General features: G+C 37.3%; 1 protein-coding gene across 1 annotated transcript; it reads right to left on the bottom strand.

Moving 5' to 3' along the window:
- Positions 1-5,014: 5,014 nt before the first annotated feature.
- LOC149661269 (uncharacterized) lies at positions 5,015-20,726 on the bottom strand. The gene is made up of 4 exons (XM_089842733.1): positions 20,315-20,726; positions 8,896-9,264; positions 6,795-7,157; positions 5,015-5,900 (listed from the first exon to the last, which is right to left on the bottom strand). The coding sequence occupies exons 1-4, from the start codon at positions 20,373-20,375 to the stop codon at positions 5,758-5,760; spliced, it is 936 nt and encodes a 311-aa protein (XP_089698859.1). The 5' UTR covers positions 20,376-20,726; the 3' UTR covers positions 5,015-5,757.
- Between the last annotated feature and the right edge of the window lie 632 nt (positions 20,727-21,358).

The following is a 21,358-nucleotide window of genomic DNA, read 5'->3' as shown; positions in this document are numbered from 1 at the left end:
TAAAAAAAAAAAAACTCTTTCGGTTGAGGCTTCTAATCCGATTATGAAATCCCCCGTTGAAGAAACAACAAAATGAGAATAATCTCAAATATTTTGGTGGCCACCCGCGGACTAAAACCTAAATCCCGCAGTAAAGAAATAAGAATATGATGTATATTGTAGGGTACGTACTAAGAATAAGTATGACTTTCGTCTTCATAATTTATTTTATTTATACTAAAAGAATTACTTAAAATTGTACGTTTCCTTACTGAAAATACTAGTTTTAAATAGTGAAATATTATGTTTTCCACAAAACTTCACATTATAGCCAATTATAATAAGAAGCGTACTTATTGTTGCCTGGTTACTTACGATTGAAGGTAGCGGCATCTCCTTGCGGCGAGCCGCCAAGCTATAATACATCAGAGCCGGATTTATTAGAGATGAGTATCATCTTAACAACAGCATCCGGAGAAAATGGAAGGTAGAAAGGCTCTTACCTCTTATATTATTTACTTACTTTCGCCTCGGAATTTTGCTCGAGGCAACGACCATTGCACGGGCTCGGTAGAAAATTCCCCAAATTCGGTATCCTTCGTGCCATGGAGCTGAATTATTTGATGATAGAGAAAGAAAGACCTTTATGAACTCTGAATTTTCGGCCAGGTTTTTGCCTAACGTATAGCCAATAGCTAGTTGATTGTGTAAGTTATATACAGTCAATATGGTTGATCTAATCAAATTCTGTACCGTAGCATTATTAGACTAATCCGAAACACCTGAAAATGCGTTTATACATTTTCGCAAGAAATACCTGAGACTGTCCTTAGAATGAATAACAAAATTATTAATAATAAACTTTAAATTCGCGCAAAGTTTCTCCGTTAAAATTTAAAGCTGGGTTTGTTATGGAAAAGCCTACATTTAGGGTGAAACATCTCAGTGAGTTTTCCCATAACGCCTGTAGAAATGTTTCACCCGCTGCACGTGCGTGTTCGCGAAAACGCCGCCTTTCCGCTTCATTCATTTTTCAAATAAATTTCGCTTGCTTACTTAATAGCGGAAGCCAGCATTATTTATTTAAAGTTAAATAATTAAGCGAATCATTTAAATTAAATATGTTACTTGGACTGTTGTGGGGGAAGGTACTGAAATTTGATGACGCCTGTTACTGGCGTGCTACACGATGAACAATTAGTTCCGCTATGAATAGTGCGTATGTCAAAACTGAAAAGGTAATAGCCGAGGAGGATTCTTCTCCCTGGGGGAAAATGGGCTTCTAACCTTTATATTTGGGATGCGGAAGAAGCGTTAATTATTTAGCCAAAAGGAATCTTCGTTATTGTCCCATTTCAAATACCCGAGGGAGAATCCCACGGAGTCGAGTGATAAAGATGTAGGACACTTCGCTTCCCAGAAACATGATAAGTTTTTTCTTCTTTGTCCTAAGATCTTGTGAAAGGTCAAAACCAAGACGATAATTCCGCCTTTTAAAATCTATTTAACTCAGTTTGCCATTTCAACACGTGGGCGTATAAATATGGCAAAATAAGATAAACGTTCCTACAAAACTAGTTTCAACGTCTTATGGCAAGGGATTCTGTAGCTACAGTGATCAGTCAGTGAGTCAGTCCTAGGGATTTCTCAAATATATGCTTAGATTTGTCTGAAAATAGATTATCTAAAATCCTATGAAAGCTACATGGAAAGTTGGATTACTTGAAATCCTCGTCCATTCCCTTGGTTTCTAGAGAATCGTCCCGTTCTCGAGAATTCCCTCTTTTCAGGTTGTCTTTGTTGAAGAGCCTAAGGGGGGGTGGAAAGTGGGGGGAAAGACCCTTAACCTTTCATTCATTCCTTTTATTTCTCCCTTTTCTACTTCTCTATGGAAACCCCCTTGAAAAGCGTCGAGATAATAGGATTGGAGCATAATGGGCCTCTCTCTCTCGCTCTTAATCGATAGGGTATATATCCAGCGAGACAACCACACAGTAGTGAGATTCACTCCTATAGGAGTGATGCCGAACAGAAGGAATGGATAGTAGTAGTAGACGGAGAAAGAATGATAAGTGAGAGCGTACACAGTTTGGACGCCTTAAACAAAGATGGTGCCCCCAGGGAAACAAACGTGACAAACCAAACAGGAAGTGAAATAATTAATTTACTCGCCACCAACCCCGCAACCGCCTCCACCTTCTCTTCCTCCTTTCAACAACGTCCAACTGTATCGCTCTTACACTTTCGCCTTTTGAGACTCGGATCATTCCCAAGTACATTGCACTTTGCCCATCTATGTTTAGTTAGTGCTTATTGCTTTGGGCTTACTTAAAGCGATACATAAACGAGCCGTCGTGAATATTAAAAATAAAACTTTACTAATAGACCGACAAAAGACCTCCAAAAAGTTAATTATTCTTCAGTTAGTTTCGGCTCACTTTATTATCGTCTCTACAGTCAATTACTGTACCGCATTTTGTTATTGTGGGTTGCAGTCTTACATAGTGTCAAAATTAAAAGTCGAAATTATTAAAAATTCTAATGAAAAACTTATAAAATGTCTCACACTAACTAGAAAACATTTTTTCGGACCTTCATTTGCAAAATATGAAAGGATATTGATGAGCGAAACTAATTTGACGTAAAGCTTTGAGACCAATCCGGGAGCTCTCAACTGTATCGCGTTAATAATGAAATTGCTCTGATTAGTTGAAGATTTTTTTCTTCTTATAATTCCCTCAAACTCCACTACTAATTAATGAGCTATAGCCGAAGAATCTTGTAGCACTCGGTGAATTCTTTGATGTTTCACCCTTAAGTCCCTCTTCAACAATGCAATGTCAAACACGAAACTGTATAACAGACTGTATAATGTAAAACTTTGGAGAAAGTTAGTAATATAATACTTATTGTCCAGAGCGTTGAGTAGCCCTTCAAAGGTTGACTCGCGTTATCGGCTACTTATCAGGTATTAACTTTAGTAACTTGAACGACTGAGTAATGTCCATGTTCAACTCTGGGAAGTTAATGAGGTAGAAAGATGAAAAAACGGTATTTATAGCTACCGGCTTTTCTCTTTCCCCTTAAGATAACTTCATTAACTGATGAGATTTTGAACAGTTTGGGACAAATAGAGCCGTCACTTCAAGAAGTTCTAGAGCTAGAATCGCGATAATTACCGACCGTCTCTCACTCTCTTCCGTCTGCCTATCTCCATCTCTCTGTCAGTTGCTCTCGCGCTTCTCTTTTATCTTCCGCGACGGCGAAATCAATGAGATGGGATGCTCCAAACCATCACTGGAAGCGAGTCCGAGAAAGAGAGAGAGGGGGGGGGAGAACTTACTTTCTTCCAATAACATTCCATGGTCGTCTCTTGGTCATTCTCTGTTGAATGTAACTCGATCCCGACCTTTAGCTCTCTAAGGTTGGATTGTAACCTCTCTGTCGTTGTATAATTTGCTATGGTATAGAATAAACCACCCGCTGAGCGAGCTTGGCTAACCGGGAGCTCAATTTGTAATGGTACTCTTTAGAAATACTCTGTAAACCTCCCAGGATCAATGAAGAACTGTATACGGTAGTTAGAAAAAGGGACTTCCGGGCGGTTTGTGTGCAGGAAACTATACCATTCAATTACAAGTTTTGATCCTGCACGTTTGACCATGTGATATCTTGTTAATAATAAATTTGTTGTAATGGGTATGAGTCATAGAATAGTTCCTGCTTTCCTGATACACACAAACTTATTGCGTAGTAGCCATCAGAAAATCACGGTGCTACTGATGGAAGAAATCGCGGAATAGAGAAATGTAGATCTAGGTATAAAATTAGACATAAGGAAGTGGCCAAAACTAAAATATTCTTAGTAGAATAGAACAAATACAACATAAACACGTTTTATACCTTAATTCAGAACAACGTCTAGAAGTTTTGCCCGTGTTGTTATAACGATAATGACGTTAAAAAAAGGAGAAACTTTGCTCCAGACGTTGTTAGTAATTAGCGAGATTTGAGTCTCTTATCTCAATAATTTAAAAAGATAAACATTTTAAGGAGAAAATGGAGGGCTTTTCATTATGGGACTTGGTTAAAATAAATATTTTATGGAAAATATATAAGTGAATTATTTGAGCCGTAGAATTTGCGCTTACAAGGTCTGTTTCGCTTTCATTTCCGGGTGTTTTGCCGCAGAAATAAGAGAAACATAAACATACCTCTCCCGTCTCCCCCCTAACGTGGCTTTCCTTCTTAAAATATTAATTTGTCTCCCGCTAAAACCCCCTCCCCTCCCTTCGTTTTGGGCACTCAGCCGGCGACCAAAAATGTAAATGATTTCAATTAAACTTTCGCCCGATCAATAAGAATGCGTCAAAGACAAACAAAACGCGCCCAAGTGCGAAAATTTTGTAATTGGATTTCTGTGGTGCGTAAACCTATTGAAACACTCCCCTATATAACTAATACATTTTTGGGATGGGGCCAAAATTCCCATAAGAATATTAATTTTACTATGGAAAAGGGGAACACTTCCAAGACTGGGAATTTTATATGGCTACGGTGTATAGTCAGCATTTTTCCCCTATTTCAAAATGAATAGCGTTTTGAAACGATGGGTTTGTATTGGAAGGGTAATTAGTACCGATTTCTGCCTGACATGCTTTTTCCTTGAATTTGTAAAATATTCTCATTATTCTCTCTACCCCATTCTCTCTTCATAGATATCGAAAATATTTATAAATCTATGTGATTGTTAATGAATATAGAATTCTTTGAATATGGTTTGGGGCAAGGAACGTTTCCCTTCCCCTTAATACCTAAAAAGAGGGGTGCAGAACCTCCCCCTATTCGCTAAGTCCCCTCATATTGCGCATGCGCCAATAGAGACGCGAAACCCTGGAAAGACCTCATTCACAGAATCACAGATGGGAATGATTCACTTCTGTTGGAATTTCTCGATACATATTTCCTATATCTATGTTGCCTTCTCTTTAAATTCAACCACCCGCTTTTAAAATATGGATTTTAATCCGTTAATTAAAAGCTACCCGTACCCGACTCCTTCTCTCTTTCTCTCTTTCCCCGCATCCCGAAATTTGTTTAAACGATTTGAAAAATAAATTTTTAAAAATTAACGTACGTGTAGCGGCGCGGGGATATGACGTTTTATTTATATGACATAATTTATCGTATTAATTAGATCTACAATTTTTTTATATAAAATCCTTATTAATTAATAAATTTTACAATGGTATTGGTATCGTAACAAATTTATAATATCATCAATTCAAAACATTTGGCATTTTTTATTTAATTATTATTAATTTTTAATTTAACAAATTAAAGATATGGGGATTTTAAATAATTTAATTTGAATATATTTTTTTTAGTTAGGGTCCGATTTTGAACGTCAATCTATTGAGCCTATATTTATTTTTACATTTTTAAAACATTGACAAACTTAAAATCAAACCGCGAAAATTTTAATTTATTTTAACAAAGTGATATGAATTTTTTTTTCATTTTTTTTTTCCCAAAATTGATATATCACCTTAAAACCGTAATTTATTGTTTATATATTTATTTATTATATTAAAGGCGGTTGTTGTTGTTTGTTTTGTACGAGGTTTTAGCGGGGGTGTGGTCATTTTTGGTTCAGACGATACGTTTTTTTTTTTTTTTGCTACACGGTGAAAGTTTTTGTATTTTTTTTTCATTTTGAGTTTATTTATTTACACAGTTTTTGATATGTTAATTTTGAATATCATTTTCAGTCGCATGCTACGAGCAAAACGAACGAATCATCCAGTTTTTGTTTGATATCGCGGTAATTATTATAAAACACAAATTGTAGAGTAACATTTCGAACCAATTCAATATACTCGGGAGTGACGAAGAGTTAATTGTATCTGTATATCGACTACCTGCGTTTCGGAAATAATTTAGGGAATCAACCGTTAAGGATTAGAGAAGCTCGTAACTTTAATATTGTAGTTAGTTATTTCTTAATACGAGTGTTATATTTATAAATAACCGTCCTTTTTATGTACAGGGTGTTCCAGAAAGGGTGGTAGGACCGAAGTGGTTTGTGCTCTGCTTTTCCGTTGAAGGGAGGGTAAGGAAGAAAATCAAATTATTTTCTATCGATTCCTCTACTAATTACAAGACCATTCAGCGTAGTGAAACATCCATGAAATATCTCCGAATGATTTTAAAATTCAAATTAGGCTCAGATTTTGTGGATAATTTGAAATAAGGACCTCCGACCAATCGCGTAACGCCCTGCCCTTATGTTAACAAAATTTCCGTTGCATGCTCAACGTCTCGCGCCACGATTGTCACATCGCGAGCCACTTTTATTAAATCTCGCACTAAATTTCATTCGGCATGGAGCGTGCCTCGAGAACTTTGCTAACAAAAAGGCAGGGCGTTATGCGATTGGTCGGAGGTCCTTATTTGAAATTATCCATCAAACCTGAACCTAATTGTAATTTTAAAATCACGCTATGCTGAATCTATAAAAAATCACTTGATTTTCCTATTCACCCATCCCTTTAAGGGCTTATAAGTAAAACACGTCTGCGACCGTAACTTTAAAACGGTGGCCCTTGTGGCAAAGTGTCATAGAACATTTTCGACTCAAATCACCCATAGAACCAACCCAATGTTCGTCGGTCCTTCCACCCTGTTTTAGAACAACATTAACATTATTATCGTAAACTAAACAAAAAATGAAATGGACATCATATTTGATTGCAATGTGTTACGAGCTTCCGTCGCGTGGATAGCGTCAAGTGTGATTGAAAAATATTTCTTACCTGGTATATAAGTGATTCTTCTCTTTCGCTTGTAAGGGGAATCGGGTATTTCTAGAATGCATTCTACGAAGGTGTCGCTCCCGAGTGAGCTCTCGATCATTTGATCTTCGTCGATAGTTTTTACGAGTAGTCCGTCGTACACGCTCGAGTTGGCGCGCTTGACGATTTCGGCAACCGCGCCGCGCGTGATAATGGCTTGGCTGGGACTGGGCGCCACGATTTTTTGAAACTTCTTGAACTTTTTCCGGTTCAAGACGTTCAGCTTCATAGTCGGTTCGGGGTACACTCCCTCTACTAAACAACTAAAAGTTATTTTGCCCGTCGCGCCCATAGAAAACGTGAACTGGAACCGCGTCGCTGGCACTGAAAATTAACGGGTTAAATTCGTTAGAAATTGACCAGCCTAGCGTATCGCGTACGAGGTCAAATTCAATAGAGTGGCTAAGAAAATAGTTTAGAAACGCTAGGGTAAAGAATTAAATCAAGAGAAGAAAGGAGCGTTAAAGGTTTAGTGCCGTAAGTCACGGACTTGATGGGCTTTCCAAAAATGTTAAGTTTGGTCAGGGATAGATTTAATTTTAGAAGTAGGAATGGAGAACAGAGTAATCTGGGCGCGCGTCAAAGTCCCGGACCCCCCTTCCACGGGACGGAGGCGTATGAAAGAAGAGGCGGGTCATAGCGACAGAGGTAAAATGGAATTACGTATTTTTTGTCATCCCCATCAGCAACGTCATCAAAACATAGTTTAAGTGAGCCAATAAGATAATTTAAACTTTTCGTTTCGTGTTGGAGGGAGGGGCTCTATACTGGGCTATGAGTCGGACTGAAGTAAACACTAACCGTTCTCCATTCCTACTTCTAAAATTTAATCTATCCCTGGTTTGGTATACACCGAGGATTTGATTGTTGCATTATGCGGTCCCTTTTTAGGCCATTTTCTTCAACCTCTTTCTATTCTAGCGCTGATTCCATTAAATGTTTCCACTCCTCTTGCTACAATGTTCTCTCTCTCTTAGTTTTTCACAACTATATATCCATACCACTATCGAATTTGCATACACTAAATTGTATTCTATCGATTGGGGTTATTTTTTATCTATATATAAATCCCGGAGCTTTTCAACCTGCAATTATTTTTATAACGTATGGCTTTTATTTTGATGGCGAGGCTTAATCGAGTAAAAAAGTAAAAATAAGAATGGTTTCGGTTTCTGCTTTTCTTCGGAGCGTGACAAGTTTTCCCCCTTCGCTTCTTTAATGAGAAAAAATATTCGCCTGGCTGGAGTTTCATTGTCGCGGCCGGAAAGATTTATTACCATTAAAAACTTTTGACGATAAATGAATGTTTATCCTAAAGAAATTTTCCCTTATTAACGATTGAGAAGGAATGAAGAAAAATAAAGAGAAACCAGCCTTCCAAAGGAAACTTTAGAGAACCAATTTAACTCCAACAAGGAAAGAGACAGAGAGAGAGAGAGAAAAAAGGAGTAAATTAAGAGGTTCGTGTGACGTCCTTTTTGAAAAATGAAACCGTTATCACTTGTTGAAAACGCGACCCGAGGCGGCCCCTTCTCTAATCTTATTTTAAAATTTTCTCTGGTAATATATCTTTCGTTCGTAAATGTATTCCCCTTTCTCTTCCTGACACTTTTTTTATGGTCCCGGATTAACTTCCTGTCGCGATTGGGATTCGAATATTCGATAATAGAAAACCCCGGAAATTAACTTTTTCTTTAACCCTCGCGTGGCGTGACACTCTTTAAAAACTAATAAAGGACTTCTATTGACATCGTGACATAATCGTATACTATATCGTACTAAGCGTATCGCGCGTTCAGTGACACGTAACGAAGCATCCGGTAGTTCATCGATCGTGTATTATTATACGAAACCGGGATATACTCGGTTCGGTTTGTATCAATGAATGCAGCCGCGGAAAAGATTTGTCTCGTGCTAATGTAAGATGGATGTTTGCGTGAAAGAAAGGGGCCAAACTTGATGGTTTAAGATGCGTTTTTAAAAGGAGGTATTTTCCTATTGTACCTGGCATTGGGGTTTTGTATTCATTGATAAATGGAATAAACTCTGGGGTTTAACTTACCGAAAACTTTCATGATCTGAAATTTGAGATCTTGTCCGGCGAGTGAAGTGACGACGCACGTGTACTTTCCGCTCAAATCGGGCGTGACGGAGTTGATTCTTAGAGCGCGATACTGAGAGTACGGATCAAGGGGGTTAATGGAAAACTCCATGTCCAGCCGGCCATACAGTTGACCAGCAACGTGACGTATCTTTAACTCGGGTATCCACTGGTAGATGGGCTCCAAATCGTCGTTGAAAAACCATTTGACGACCAATCGTAGATCGTTCTCGTTGTAGGTGTACTCGCAATCTAGGACGACTCCCTTACCAGTCCCATTTCGAATCCAACGCGGGATGGACAATTTACGGATATCCGCGCACAGACTGCCTGTACGCGTAGACATATAAAAAAGATGACGTTAGTACACTCTACTATATATATACCTTTAGGTAATGGTGACATACACGGCCAGATATTGGCAAAACGAATGAAAAGCTTTCTTTCTTTGTTGGGAATAGAAAATATATCTTTATATAAGATCTATAAACTAAAAATTATCAAAGTTGACGGGCGAAAATACTCTACTAAGAAAAGAAAATATAAGAAAACAAGTTCGATAAGTCCAAAACATCTTTACCCCTCGTATAAGGACTGACAACGGTAAAAATGGAATTTATTTACAAAGTGTAACTAGATCGCAAATGCGCTGGAAGTTTAAGAAATTGCACTAAGCATGTGCTTAACACCAACCAATGAAATCACAATTACAAAGACGTCCTAAGTGTGAGGCACGACTGATAATAGTCAACTCATGAGTCAACCCCGGCCCACAAAACCATCATAGAATATATATGGACGCAAAATTATTCCTATTAGCTTAATGCATTCCTACCTGATCTTATAGCGACACGGATTATTTTTTATCAGTTTAATACGAAAGAGTAATCAAGATTTTTATCTGCTGTTGTTAGTTTTATTATTGTTCAACTGTTCGATGAATTTTAAGGAAAAAAAATAATTAAAAAAATCGAAACAAACAGTCTGTGCAATCCCGTGTGCAATTCGTAATATAAGAATAGGTTTAGAATTCGAAGCAAATATTGGCTCGTAGGGGAATGGCTAAAGACAAAGAAGACAAGGGCAACTCATTATTCGATCATTTCTATTCAACCAAAAAACTTAATTAATTAATTAATCGACTCTTGATATTCTCCTTAAGGATGAAGAACTGACGATATTAAGGCATTCCTACCAATGGTATTAGAGGAACAAACCCGAAAAATCTCGCAATATTCTCTATACTGTTGGGTTTAAAAAATGTAAGCTCGGGCCAGCGGGTTTTTGGGGGAGATTCAATGGGTAAGAGGGTGGGCGGATGACCCGGCTTTTCGCGAGACAAGAATCTCGTGATCGAGCAAGAGTGAAAAACTTTCCTTTATGCCCCTGGTTGCTATGGTAACCGGTCAAGGATAAGCGTAGAATACCCCCCCCTTTCCCTTTTACCCTCGACTCTGGTCCCTCTCATACACGTCAGGGAAAGAAGGGGGTAAATAGGAAGGGAGAATGTACCCCTCCTGTTTGTATAGAGAAAAACGCTATTTGAAGAGTAATACGAAAAAGAAAGCTGCAAAAGTAGAAAAGTATAGTGGCATGTGTTGTTTTCATCAGTTTCCGTTTTATGCCTATATAACGGAATACGCCAAAGGACATAACGGACAGCGTTCTGATGGTAAATATTGTCAGAACGAATAGGGAATAGTTATTAAATTTAGTTCCCCCCCCATTAATTGACGTTAAGTAAGTCACGCATATTGAAGTATACGATGTGTCTAGACAATTCATTACGCTAGACAGGGGAAATTGTCAAGCAAAACTATCTATCCATTGTCATTTGTATCAATGTCCAAATACTTCTACTGTAAAATTTGAATATTCTGCCTGGGAATAAGAATGACGTGAAAGAAAGAAAAAAGCAGCGGGATTTGAAAATTAGTTTTTTGAAATGTCTTATTGATCCGATGCCCAATTTTATGGTCTCCTACAGAATTAGTATAGCTATCCTCGTCATACTTGTAAAAAATGTTACAGCCTTGGTAACTACATAGACGTTTTTGCGAAAGCTAACATTATAGAGTTGTTCAAGTAAAACATTTCGATTTTTCCACTGCAAAACAAATATCAATTTGTTTTTCCTGCAACGTAAACGCGTACGCAAACTTTTTCCCTTTTGTTTTTCGTTTAAAAAAGAGAACTGAACTAAACTGAGGTTATATAGTTCTTGAATCCCAATTTTATTATTAATTCTTTACAGTTTGACTCGAGAAATAATTTTGGATTAATTTGTTTCGTGGAAAAACGTTTTCATCAAAATAATGACCGTGCATGTTGATCGTTAGTTTCGTATGGCCGAGCTCCCATACCGCCTATATACTTCGTTTACGCGTTTTTTATTCGATTTCTCACAGTCAATATACAACTACGAAAAAAACATTCGCATTCTAAAACGTACCATTACAAAGTTAATCTAAAATCCACATAAAACCGAAAGCTCCCATGTCCCAGTTTCCATAATTTTTATTTGGTTTACTGATGTATCTTTCTACCTGGTCGTATCGGACTAGATCGTAAAATCATACTTTTAACGCGATACCACATTGAATTCTTTCTTGTTTCTAATGTCTCGTAACACGCTAAGGTTAGATCGTCTTTTTTTCAATCAAAGTTTGCAATGGTACTAAAGCTTAACTCCTATTTTTATCTCTTACGTATTTCAAAATAACTCTTATTGCATTCTACGGGTGATTCGTGTAAAGTGAGTTGCGCGTGAATATAAATGTAATGCTAGCGCGAGCACGGGAATATTTTATACGAATAAATATAAAACACTATACTGACTGTTTTTCGACCCATTTGGATATATTTTGAAATTGTAAGGGAGCAGCTACCGCAAATGGAATTTTGTTGTAAAAAAAAACGAAGATAAGCCATATTTTCTCAAATAATTGATGTTTTAAAATCATGTCTCTAACATGAATATTTTAATATCTGCCACTTCAGTCATTCCATTTTGTTCACTTATTATTCAGACTAGGATTCATACCATTACATACGGAATATTGTTCTTCTAACATAATATTTTGAGCTTAAATAACTATTTTCATACCATTACATACGGAATATTGTTCTTCTAACATAATATTTTGAGCTTAAATAACTATTTTCATATTGCAATTAAGTTTAATTAGAAATAATTTAAAGCTTCAGTAATTAAATTCAAGAATCGTAAATTTATTATCCCTCTTGTACGCAGTGAGCTTGAGTAAACTTCTCCTAAAATTAGGTGAAACAACCTAGCTAAGAATTGATAACCTACTTCCTTCAATTAATTAAAATTGGTGTATAAAACGGCTTATGCCATGCAGCGATTTATGTCTGTCTTTTTCGCGTCAAGTTTTGTTCTCGAAGAAAATTACGTCAATCTGTTCCGATGTTAATTTATTCAAATTTAACGTATTAGAATCTCCTATTATGCAATTGTTTCACATTCACAATCTTGAGAATTTCTATTTTGTTTTCGGGAAATTCCTAATCTTGACCAATTTAGACGAAAGATATGAAAATTTGCAAGTTTAGTGTTTAAAGCGATGTCTAGTAGCCCGACAGTTGTCTAGTACCTATCAGTTCTACACACCTAAAATAGACACACCCAAGTCTGGAAGCTACGACAAAGTTGCGTACGCTGTCTATATCTCAAGGTCTATAAGAGTGGTTAAAGGCCGACTTCCATCGAAAAGAGGAAATTCTCTATTGCGTATCTTCAATTCGCTAGAACCACATTTCACGGCTTTCAGTTAGCGAGAACCCTTCCAACTTTCACCCCAGCGGGGCTTCGAAAATCGGCACGGTCGCTTCATTGTTAGCCTCAATGCTCGGTTTTCAGCTCGCTAGAACCCTTTTCGATGGAAGTCGGCCTTTAAGCGATCTGCTTGCAAGTATACTACAGTCGTAATCAAATGGATATTATTTTTTTTTCCGAGTGGAGAGAGGGAGTAATAGGACAAATTTGGTCTATTTTTAGTCTTTTTTTCAGTCAATTATCGTAGCGACCACGATGTCTGACTGCTATAGTTGTTCTCTAGCCAATTAGAATCGCGACGAAAGTATTTAAATGGGGCGGGATTTAACTACCGCTAGCTAGCTCTGATAAAGGAAATCGTATTTCGGCTTAATGGATAATAGCACGTGACATTTTTGCCGAGAACACCATCAGCTCGGCCTCGTGCACTTTGGCGTTATTAAAGCCCGCCAGAAACAGAACGTATTATAAAAGTAGGCTTAGGAGGTATACATACGTAAAGGAAAAGGCGGGAAAACTTTGGCTTTCCGAGCCCACCGCGATAAAACGGCACGCGAGGGTTAGCTCGCCAGCCCTTAAACTCGCTACGATAGACATCGAAAATGCGCCAATCTGATCGGAGGGTAATATCCTTAATTACACGCCCGCTGCTTCAAGTATTTATGGTGTAGATTTTTCTAAAAATCGCGTATACTTCTAATGGTTATGGATCCCAGTCTACTTTAGTTCGCGACTCTATTAGCCGAAATGAAGATTTAGTATACACATATTAGAAACACTTAACGCGGAGAAACTCCGTCCGTATAATTTGAAATGTCCCCATTTACGTTTTGTTTTCCGCGTGGGTTTTTCGAGATGACTAGGTACTTGTACGTGCCTCTACACGATGCCAGCTCGGAGATAAGCCAAGACTCCTTGTGTTTATGATAACAAAAGGTCCTTAAATTTCTTCCAAAATTCGATGAATTCATTTTTCAATTTTTCTAAGGGGTCATTTAAAATAAAAATATTGATTTGAAAGTTCGTTGCTCCCCAATTTTTTTATTGTATTCAAAAGTAGATGCAAAAACCGATTTGTAGCGATAGGATTAACTACGAATTTCTAGTTAATTTACTAATCTGAATCTTCGGAAACCTTTAAGTTTAAACGTCAATAAGTGGTATTTAGGCTAATCAAAACCTCAGTTTGGTAAACCGAGACGCATTCTAGACGTTCTAAACTATTTAAATCAGTTTTCTTAAGTCTAAATGAATCTGGGTCAAAATTTCAATTGGAAATTAATGCCATCAGTCTACGCAAAAATTAAATCAATTATATTACAGACTCTTCTATAATTTACAAATTAAATTTTAATAATTTAACCTTATTTTTTTAATAGAAATTATCATAATATCTAAACTAGGACGCGTATTGAAATTCTCTAAAGATTCAACCCCCAATTCCATGAAAAGTAATTTCTTTAAAAAAAGGATCTTGGACAACCTTCAAAGTCTTAAAAGGATTTTGTGAAGCGAACGAGTCTCTGGGTTGAGTGTGTTTGCTTCGAGTGTTATATATTTTCTGAGACTAAAAGGATCCAAATTCGCGTTATTGCTTCATCTTTGAACGGTGTTTACTGTTTACAACTCCAAAACATGAAGTAGACCGTTATTGGAAATCAAAATAGCCCAGAGAAATAGCTCCCTAAGGGAACAAACCTACATCATAAATGTTTCTCGTGTGTTAAAAGCTCTATATTTGTTTGATAAACACGAAAAAGGTCAAATCAAATTTAACGAATTCTCGTCGGCGCCTTTGGTCAATGGTGCCTGATTTAACTCGTGTTTATTCAAATTTCCCGTTAAAACTACTTCTTTTTAAAGAAATACTGGCGCCAAAATTTCGTAGCGCCCGTGCAAATATTCACAAATGTAGACCGTATTGCATAATATTTAAAACATAATATCCAGAATATTTTAATCGCAGTTTGAAGTAAACACAGGCTGGAGATGGCGAAAAACAAAACTATATATTGGCAGTCTTACGAGTAATTCTTCCCCATTTTTTTTACTACAGGTAAAAGAGCGACTAAAAACTGTCGTATAAAAGTGTTTAAGTATTTCCAAATAATTTTGGAATGACTAAAAACGCTCCGTGAAGAAAATCGTTAATATTTTAATATTTTGTCGACAGTGACGGTGTAAAAAGTTGGAAAATACTTTAGCATCTTGCTCGAGTCTTTTGCACGGTCTGGATAAGACGGAAGGGTAGTCTCCTCCGCTCGCGGATCAATTTTGCTCGCTCGGCGCTATCTTGTTTGCGCTCTTCAGCTTTTTTTATCATCAGTCGCTGGGCCCATCAATTTTTTTGGCAAACTACCGATCTATTTTCCGTGTGTACCTTAAGTTCGATCCGCGCTCAGGGCCAAAAGTTTTTGCGCGTACTCATCTTGCGCTTCTTTCTACTCATCCATTCATAGATATATGAATAATATCATCGGCCCAGCGACTTGAAATGAAATATACGAGCGTAGATGATTTAAGTATAAACAGCTAACGCGTTCATATGTAGTGTAATTTGGAAGTTTGCTTAATTAGAATGGGACCTGCCATGTCAAAACCTAACCGACAATAAGTATAACCTATGCTAAACGACCCCAAAAATCTTGAACGTCCACTCTCAAGGAGGGAAAAATTGATTTTAAGGTTTATAAAGGATTGTCCAAAAAGGATGCTAGAACCGAAGTCCAATGGATTCTAACGGCGATTTAGAGTCGAAAACGTATGCTATTTTGTCAAAGGAACACCTTAACTAGTTAGAGTGTTTTGGGGAATAACCATGAATTAAATTAGCATTGTCCAATCATAACTTGTGAACGGTGGGTATTAGGCGAAAATGTCGTGAAGTATTTTTGACCCATAGAACCCACTGCACTTCGGTCCTACCACCTTGTATACATACTTGCGATATCTATGAGTGGTTCATCTCCCCCTTCAGGCAACGCGCATCCGCGTTCAGGTGTTATGAGACTATATTCTTTCTTTCTTCGTTCTCCTTTTTTTTTCTCGGGGCTTCTTTCTCAATCCAATTCTTTATCGCACGAATTAATCTAGTTATACCGGAATACGCCCCCTCTTTCTACCCCCCCCACCACTCCCGCCAATACCGCCCTATTTATACGGCGTATAAATATTGGCCGTCAATGGGGTATAAGGATATCCGTATACCGTACCTTTCTTCAATCTGAGAATGCCCAGAAAATACAATAGATAAAGCTCCGTTCATTCTGATGTGGAATACCGAAAATTGTGCCGATATTTTAGCTGATTCTAACGGTTTCTTTCATAAGTTTATTACCATCTGTAAGTCTCCTTCCTGCTTTGTACATTCGTCTAAATTAAACGCCCTTTTAGGAGCTGGAACCTTTGAGACTTAATGACCATTCAGACTAGACAAATGCGACTCGTTTTAAGTCTGAATTTTGGAATGAACGAAACGAAATTAACAAGACGACGGACGTAAGATTTTACTGTAGTCTGAATGGACCTTTTTTGTCATAATCTTATGGTACATGTATGGAGGATTATGATGGATCTTTAATCCGTACCAAGTGAAGAATTCAGTACTATCAACGGTACTTTTCATTGAGTAAAAATACGACCTGAAACGTCTATATTTAAGGATTGGTGCGCTGGAAATTCTTCCCCGGAAAGAGATTAGTTTTATTGCAAACCCAGTACGGGCATTGCTTGGAATTGGAGGGATTATTTTTTACGCCGAGTGTAGACTTGAGTAGACGGCGGGGTTTATTATATTTCAATGGGAAGGGATATTACGTGAGACTTGGCTTCCGTACGTAATCTCATTTTAGCTGAGAAAATAATTTTTCCATACCACGCGGTATTCTCCGAAATCCGGATTTTGTTCTTGTCCATAAAGGCGCTTATTGAAGATGATTCGCAGCTAGTCGTTGTAGTAATACACAGAGGGGATAAGTCCCAACACCCAGTTATGTCATACATTTTTTCCCACACTCGTAGCTATTTGATATAAATGGTTTGGGAATTAATCTTTATTATATGCCCCCCCCTCCAGACTATTCAAATCAGGGAGTACATAGCCTAAACCCTCATCATAGAGGTATTCTGATGCTCTAGGGCGTGAATTAAATTGTACAGGGCCTGATTGGTATTGTGTTATTAATCAAGTTTTTTGGCAATGCGCAGCGCCGATATTGAGAGAAATCGGAACTAGCGAGGAATGGGAAAATTCAAGAACTTTTTGTTCTTTAACAAATTACCATTTCGACGATAGACAATCATTCTTCGTCGCCTCTATGCGCCTTTATGATACAAAACCCTAAAGCGCATGCGTTAAGAAGCGAGACTAGATGAAAGGCGAAGGAAAATTCCTTAACCATATCTTCAAGGAGTTCTGTCAACACCCAAGAATAGTTCCTCTATCTAATAAAAGCCCAAAATATGGTTCATATAATATGATCTTTATTTACCCTTATGACTCTCATCATAGTGTATTACGCGGCCTAAGTATTCTTTACATTGTAAGATACAATTGAACAGAAGAGAATTATAAGTCCGTTGGAAATACCAGCTCAATCTAATAATAAAATTATTTTTCCCATCAACCAAAGCTGTGAAAATCCGAAAACCAAGATAGCTCTATATATTATTTGCTATTAGAGTTTAATAACTTCCTTATACGTGGTGTCAAACTTATGAAACATGTCTATCGGATTTAGTCAATGATAATTTAAGTTAATGCAGGCATCTTCATTAAATTTTTGTCAATATTCGACGTAATCCGCGATTTTTTTTTCTTACTTCCGCAATATTGGAAATCGATTAATCGAAGCGTTCGAATTTACGCCTGCTTTTTCGTATAGTTTTTAAGGGCATGCAGGAGCGGACGAAATGGTAGAACTTCCTTTATTAGTAAACAAGAAACGTGTCCTTCACCCGAGCCAGCCACTGTATATCTCCTCTCCTCTCTTTTTCTAATTTCTAATTTTGGTCCAGGAAAAGCTAGCTTATATGTACCGTTCCGGGGTGGTAAACACGTCCAATTTGAGGAGTGAACTCCTACGAGCCCAGGGCTAGCTAGTAGTGATTTTTAAACGTCAAACCTTTCCACCCTATTTTTCCACCACCACTACCGAGCGACCGACACGATCAAAACGACCGATTTTTGGGTAAAGGCAGAGTTTGGTCAGCTAAAGCCCCGACAGACGTAAGTTTGAGACACGTCGGTAAGGGAGTAGGCTACTTTATAAATTTATTCAACCAGTCACAAAGTTTGACGCAACCGAGGGAACCCTAACTATCGTCATGATGAAAAATATCTTAATATTAATAAAAAATTTTTTTATCAAACTTCGTCATGACATTTAATATAAAACCTTTTAGGTTTGACAAACATGAAATAGAAAAACCTTTTATGTGTAAATAGAAGACAGGCAGTGCAAGGTACGATTAACCTCTCGGTTTCGGACTCTCTCTTTGCTGACGGGTTGAGGTTTAAGAAACATGACAGGGTCAGTTGAGAACGCGAAGCTCGTTAATTTTCTACCGGAAATAGCTTTGGGCACGCTGTAAAGCGATGTTGGCGGTATTATGAGCTACTATATATAAGCTAAGGGGATCATTGTCAAGACAGGCACGTATACCTTTTAACTTGATGTCTCTGTCCAAAATGACTGCGCCGCTAAAATAGCCTAGCTGGTTACTCCTTACATATTTTTTGTTGTTCAGGCACTCAAATAATACTAGGCAATGATTGCCCTAATTGTACCGAACATAGTGAATTATAATCACTGTTTTTGTTATGTAAAAACGTCATCGCAAAAATTATACATATTATTACCAGTATATACTTTACAATTGTTGTAAAATGTATTTTTTCTTTTTTTCTTTGGAGGAAAATTACATACCGTATGTTTTCGATACTCATTTAAAATGGAAGAAACGTGTAATTTAATATCGAGTTCTTCTTATTTGAATTACATAATTAAGGTGGAAAAGTTTGTCAAATTCAACTGATTATATGTTGTTGTAATTTTATACTCTATATACGCACTATTAGAGTTAACTAAGTTTTTAAAATGCCTATTTTTGTGTAAATCGATCCTTTAAAGAGATGGTTTTATATACCGTGCCTTAAAAATTACTTCTAGAATTACGAAAATTGTAGTAAAATAATCTTTCGACTTTTCGCTCCATCTCTCTCTCTCTCTCTCTCTCACAAAGGTTATCTCTGGAAAGAATATCTCTGTCGTTTTTACTCTGTGATAAATTGATCGGTAAGAAAATTCACTGGCAGATTCCGAGTTTTCTTACCCTCTATATAAGCCGACTATCTTTTCTAGCTGATTGTTCGAATTTTTCACCGAAATGCGAATTCGGAAACTTAAAACTATCTTATATATACGCTCTTAACTTACTACTATCTAGAGTTCCCGGAGCTAGTTCATTGAGAAGGGGAAAGGGGAATTTTTCAAAAATTGTCATTCGAAACGAATGACTTTTTCGATTTTTCCCTCGGAATTTTAAGGACCTCTCCTTGTAGAAGTCGGGAAAAATGTTCTCGAATATCTCCAAAGTCCACTTAAATATACGACAGATTGAGGGGTAATCTTTAAAAGTATATAGCCGAAGTTTATAAATCGAAAGGTTTCAAATTATTTTTGGAAATCCGTACGCATTCGTGAGAAATAAGAATGTTTTATACAGAGCGTTTCTGATAATATAATTAATGCATAATAGATAAAATGAAGGTCCCTTGCAAATTAATTAGAGATTCGCGCAAGAAACGCACTTAGTCGTGTGTGTATCGATTGTGATTCTACATTGACATTATCAAGAAGAGGAAAATCTGGGTAGAGGTTTGAAGATAACGGTTACCTCTTCGCAAAGCAGACCCAATCACTCCCACGCCACGATCTTCTCCAACTTACTGCTTGCTACAAGTAGGCAGCGGGAACTCGCTCATCCCGGTATACGTGCCCGAGATCAAAGGCGAGCGATACCCAGTCCAAAACACAATCCCAGAAATCTTTCAATTAAAGGGCTAGTGCAGGTGTAACTTTCTAAAAATTTTCCTTGGGGTTGAAATAATTTTTGTTGTTGCTTATGGAAGACAACGTCAACGGTTGTCTCAAACACATTTATATAATTTTATGTTAATATAATTTAAGAGTTCGACCGACTTCCTTGCTTTCCAAAATTTAATACCATAAAAAAAGAATCGATTTTGTTTCGATTTTAACTAAGCGAGTGCTAACAACTAAAATTAATAAGTTTCAGTTGCATTTTTGTAGAACAAATGCAACTAAAAGTCTCTTCAGTCTCAAACGATACAATTTTTAAACGTGATTAAATAAGTTAAATCTAGTTGAGTAAACAATCGTACGAATAAAAATAGGTTTAACCGAATCTCCGAAAATATTTGAGTGAAAGAGAAAGAGACTTTGGTGTCCGCGACATGTTAACATTCAGAAAGACTCTATGAGACTACCACCTTTAATTAATGGCTACTACCTATCAGATGAATATGAAATAGATGAATGATTTGAATAAAAGGCTTACTCGAGAAACAGTAGAAAGTCAGGCAGAGCAAACCAAAAACAAGATCCTGTCTCGTTGACATCAATTTTCAAAGCATTATACAGATCCTTGTTTGTTAATTTGAAATTTAGCCGTTTTTTTCCAAATCTCGTTAGCTCTTCCGTTTTCTTTTGGCTCCAAAATAGGATCTCTATTTCTATTCAGTTTTATAGAATTGTAATGAGAATATTACGCCGAATCTAGAAGTTAACTTCAATAACTTATTCATTACTACGGTACAGTTTTTATTTATTACTCCAAAAACGCGATTAAGCTATTAAACCGACTGGATATGTAACATTTGTAGTTAAATATTTAAGTAGTTTGACGTATGTACTCTTAAAAAGAGGATCGTTAAAAAAGTTCAAAATGAATCCAGGAGTTTTTATTTAACTTTTTAGAAAGTAGCTAAAAAAAAGCAAATCCTGCAGGAGTCCCCGTTTTTAACGTCCGATGAGTTCGGAGCGCGCCAGCCTTCTGGGACCTTACTCCTGGGTAGCGGTCTTACCCGCAATGATTCCGAGTACTAACTGCCTTATTGGCCAGCTTGGCTACGAGGGGTTTTCTCTCTCTCTCCTTCCTTCTCCTTCATTTTCCCCTTACTCTTTCCTAACCCCGTCTGCTTTTACCACCAGAGAGCTCTGGGGGAAAGTGACACGTAGTCGAGATTGCTAGAGCGCATGACGGCACTGAGAGCTCGGTGAGAGAGAATCCAGTGTGGCTCGGAGGAAAGGAAAGGAAAGGATAGCCAAAGAGAATCGAAATAGGCTTATAAAGTAACGCAACCAGCGTAAGTATCCGGAATTCAAAAAAACAAGGACTGAATAATTTGTTGAAATTAGACTGGGAAAGTGATACTGTGGTTGACAACTTAAACGGACGGATGGGTGAAAATGATTTGAAATACGTCACGGGCACAACGTGTTGCCAAGATCCAAAGACTACGCATGGAGTGGGATTTCACACCTAGTCCTTGGTTTTTCTCGAGATTGCAGTGACCACTACTGTCCTCAGAACTAAGGTTTC

The sequence above is a fragment of the Phalangium opilio genome, unplaced genomic scaffold, assembly GCF_054372755.1.
Source record: "Phalangium opilio isolate 3A_F unplaced genomic scaffold, DU_Popi_V2 ptg000070l_1, whole genome shotgun sequence".
In the NCBI taxonomy this organism is placed as follows: domain Eukaryota; kingdom Metazoa; phylum Arthropoda; class Arachnida; order Opiliones; family Phalangiidae; genus Phalangium; species Phalangium opilio.
Note: the sequence above shows the minus strand (reverse complement) of the source record. Positions and strands in the feature narration are given on the sequence as shown.

Coding starts and splice junctions, on each gene's coding strand:
- LOC149661269 (XM_089842733.1), bottom strand. CDS start 20,375: ATGTCAACGAGACAGGATCTTGTTTTTGGTTTGCTCTGCCTGACTTTC. Junction 9,265..20,314: donor GACTTTCTACTGTTTCTCGA/GTAAGCCTTTTA, acceptor CTACGCGTACAG/GCAGTCTGTGCGCGGATATC. Junction 7,158..8,895: donor TCAGATCATGAAAGTTTTCG/GTAAGTTAAACC, acceptor GTTAATTTTCAG/TGCCAGCGACGCGGTTCCAG.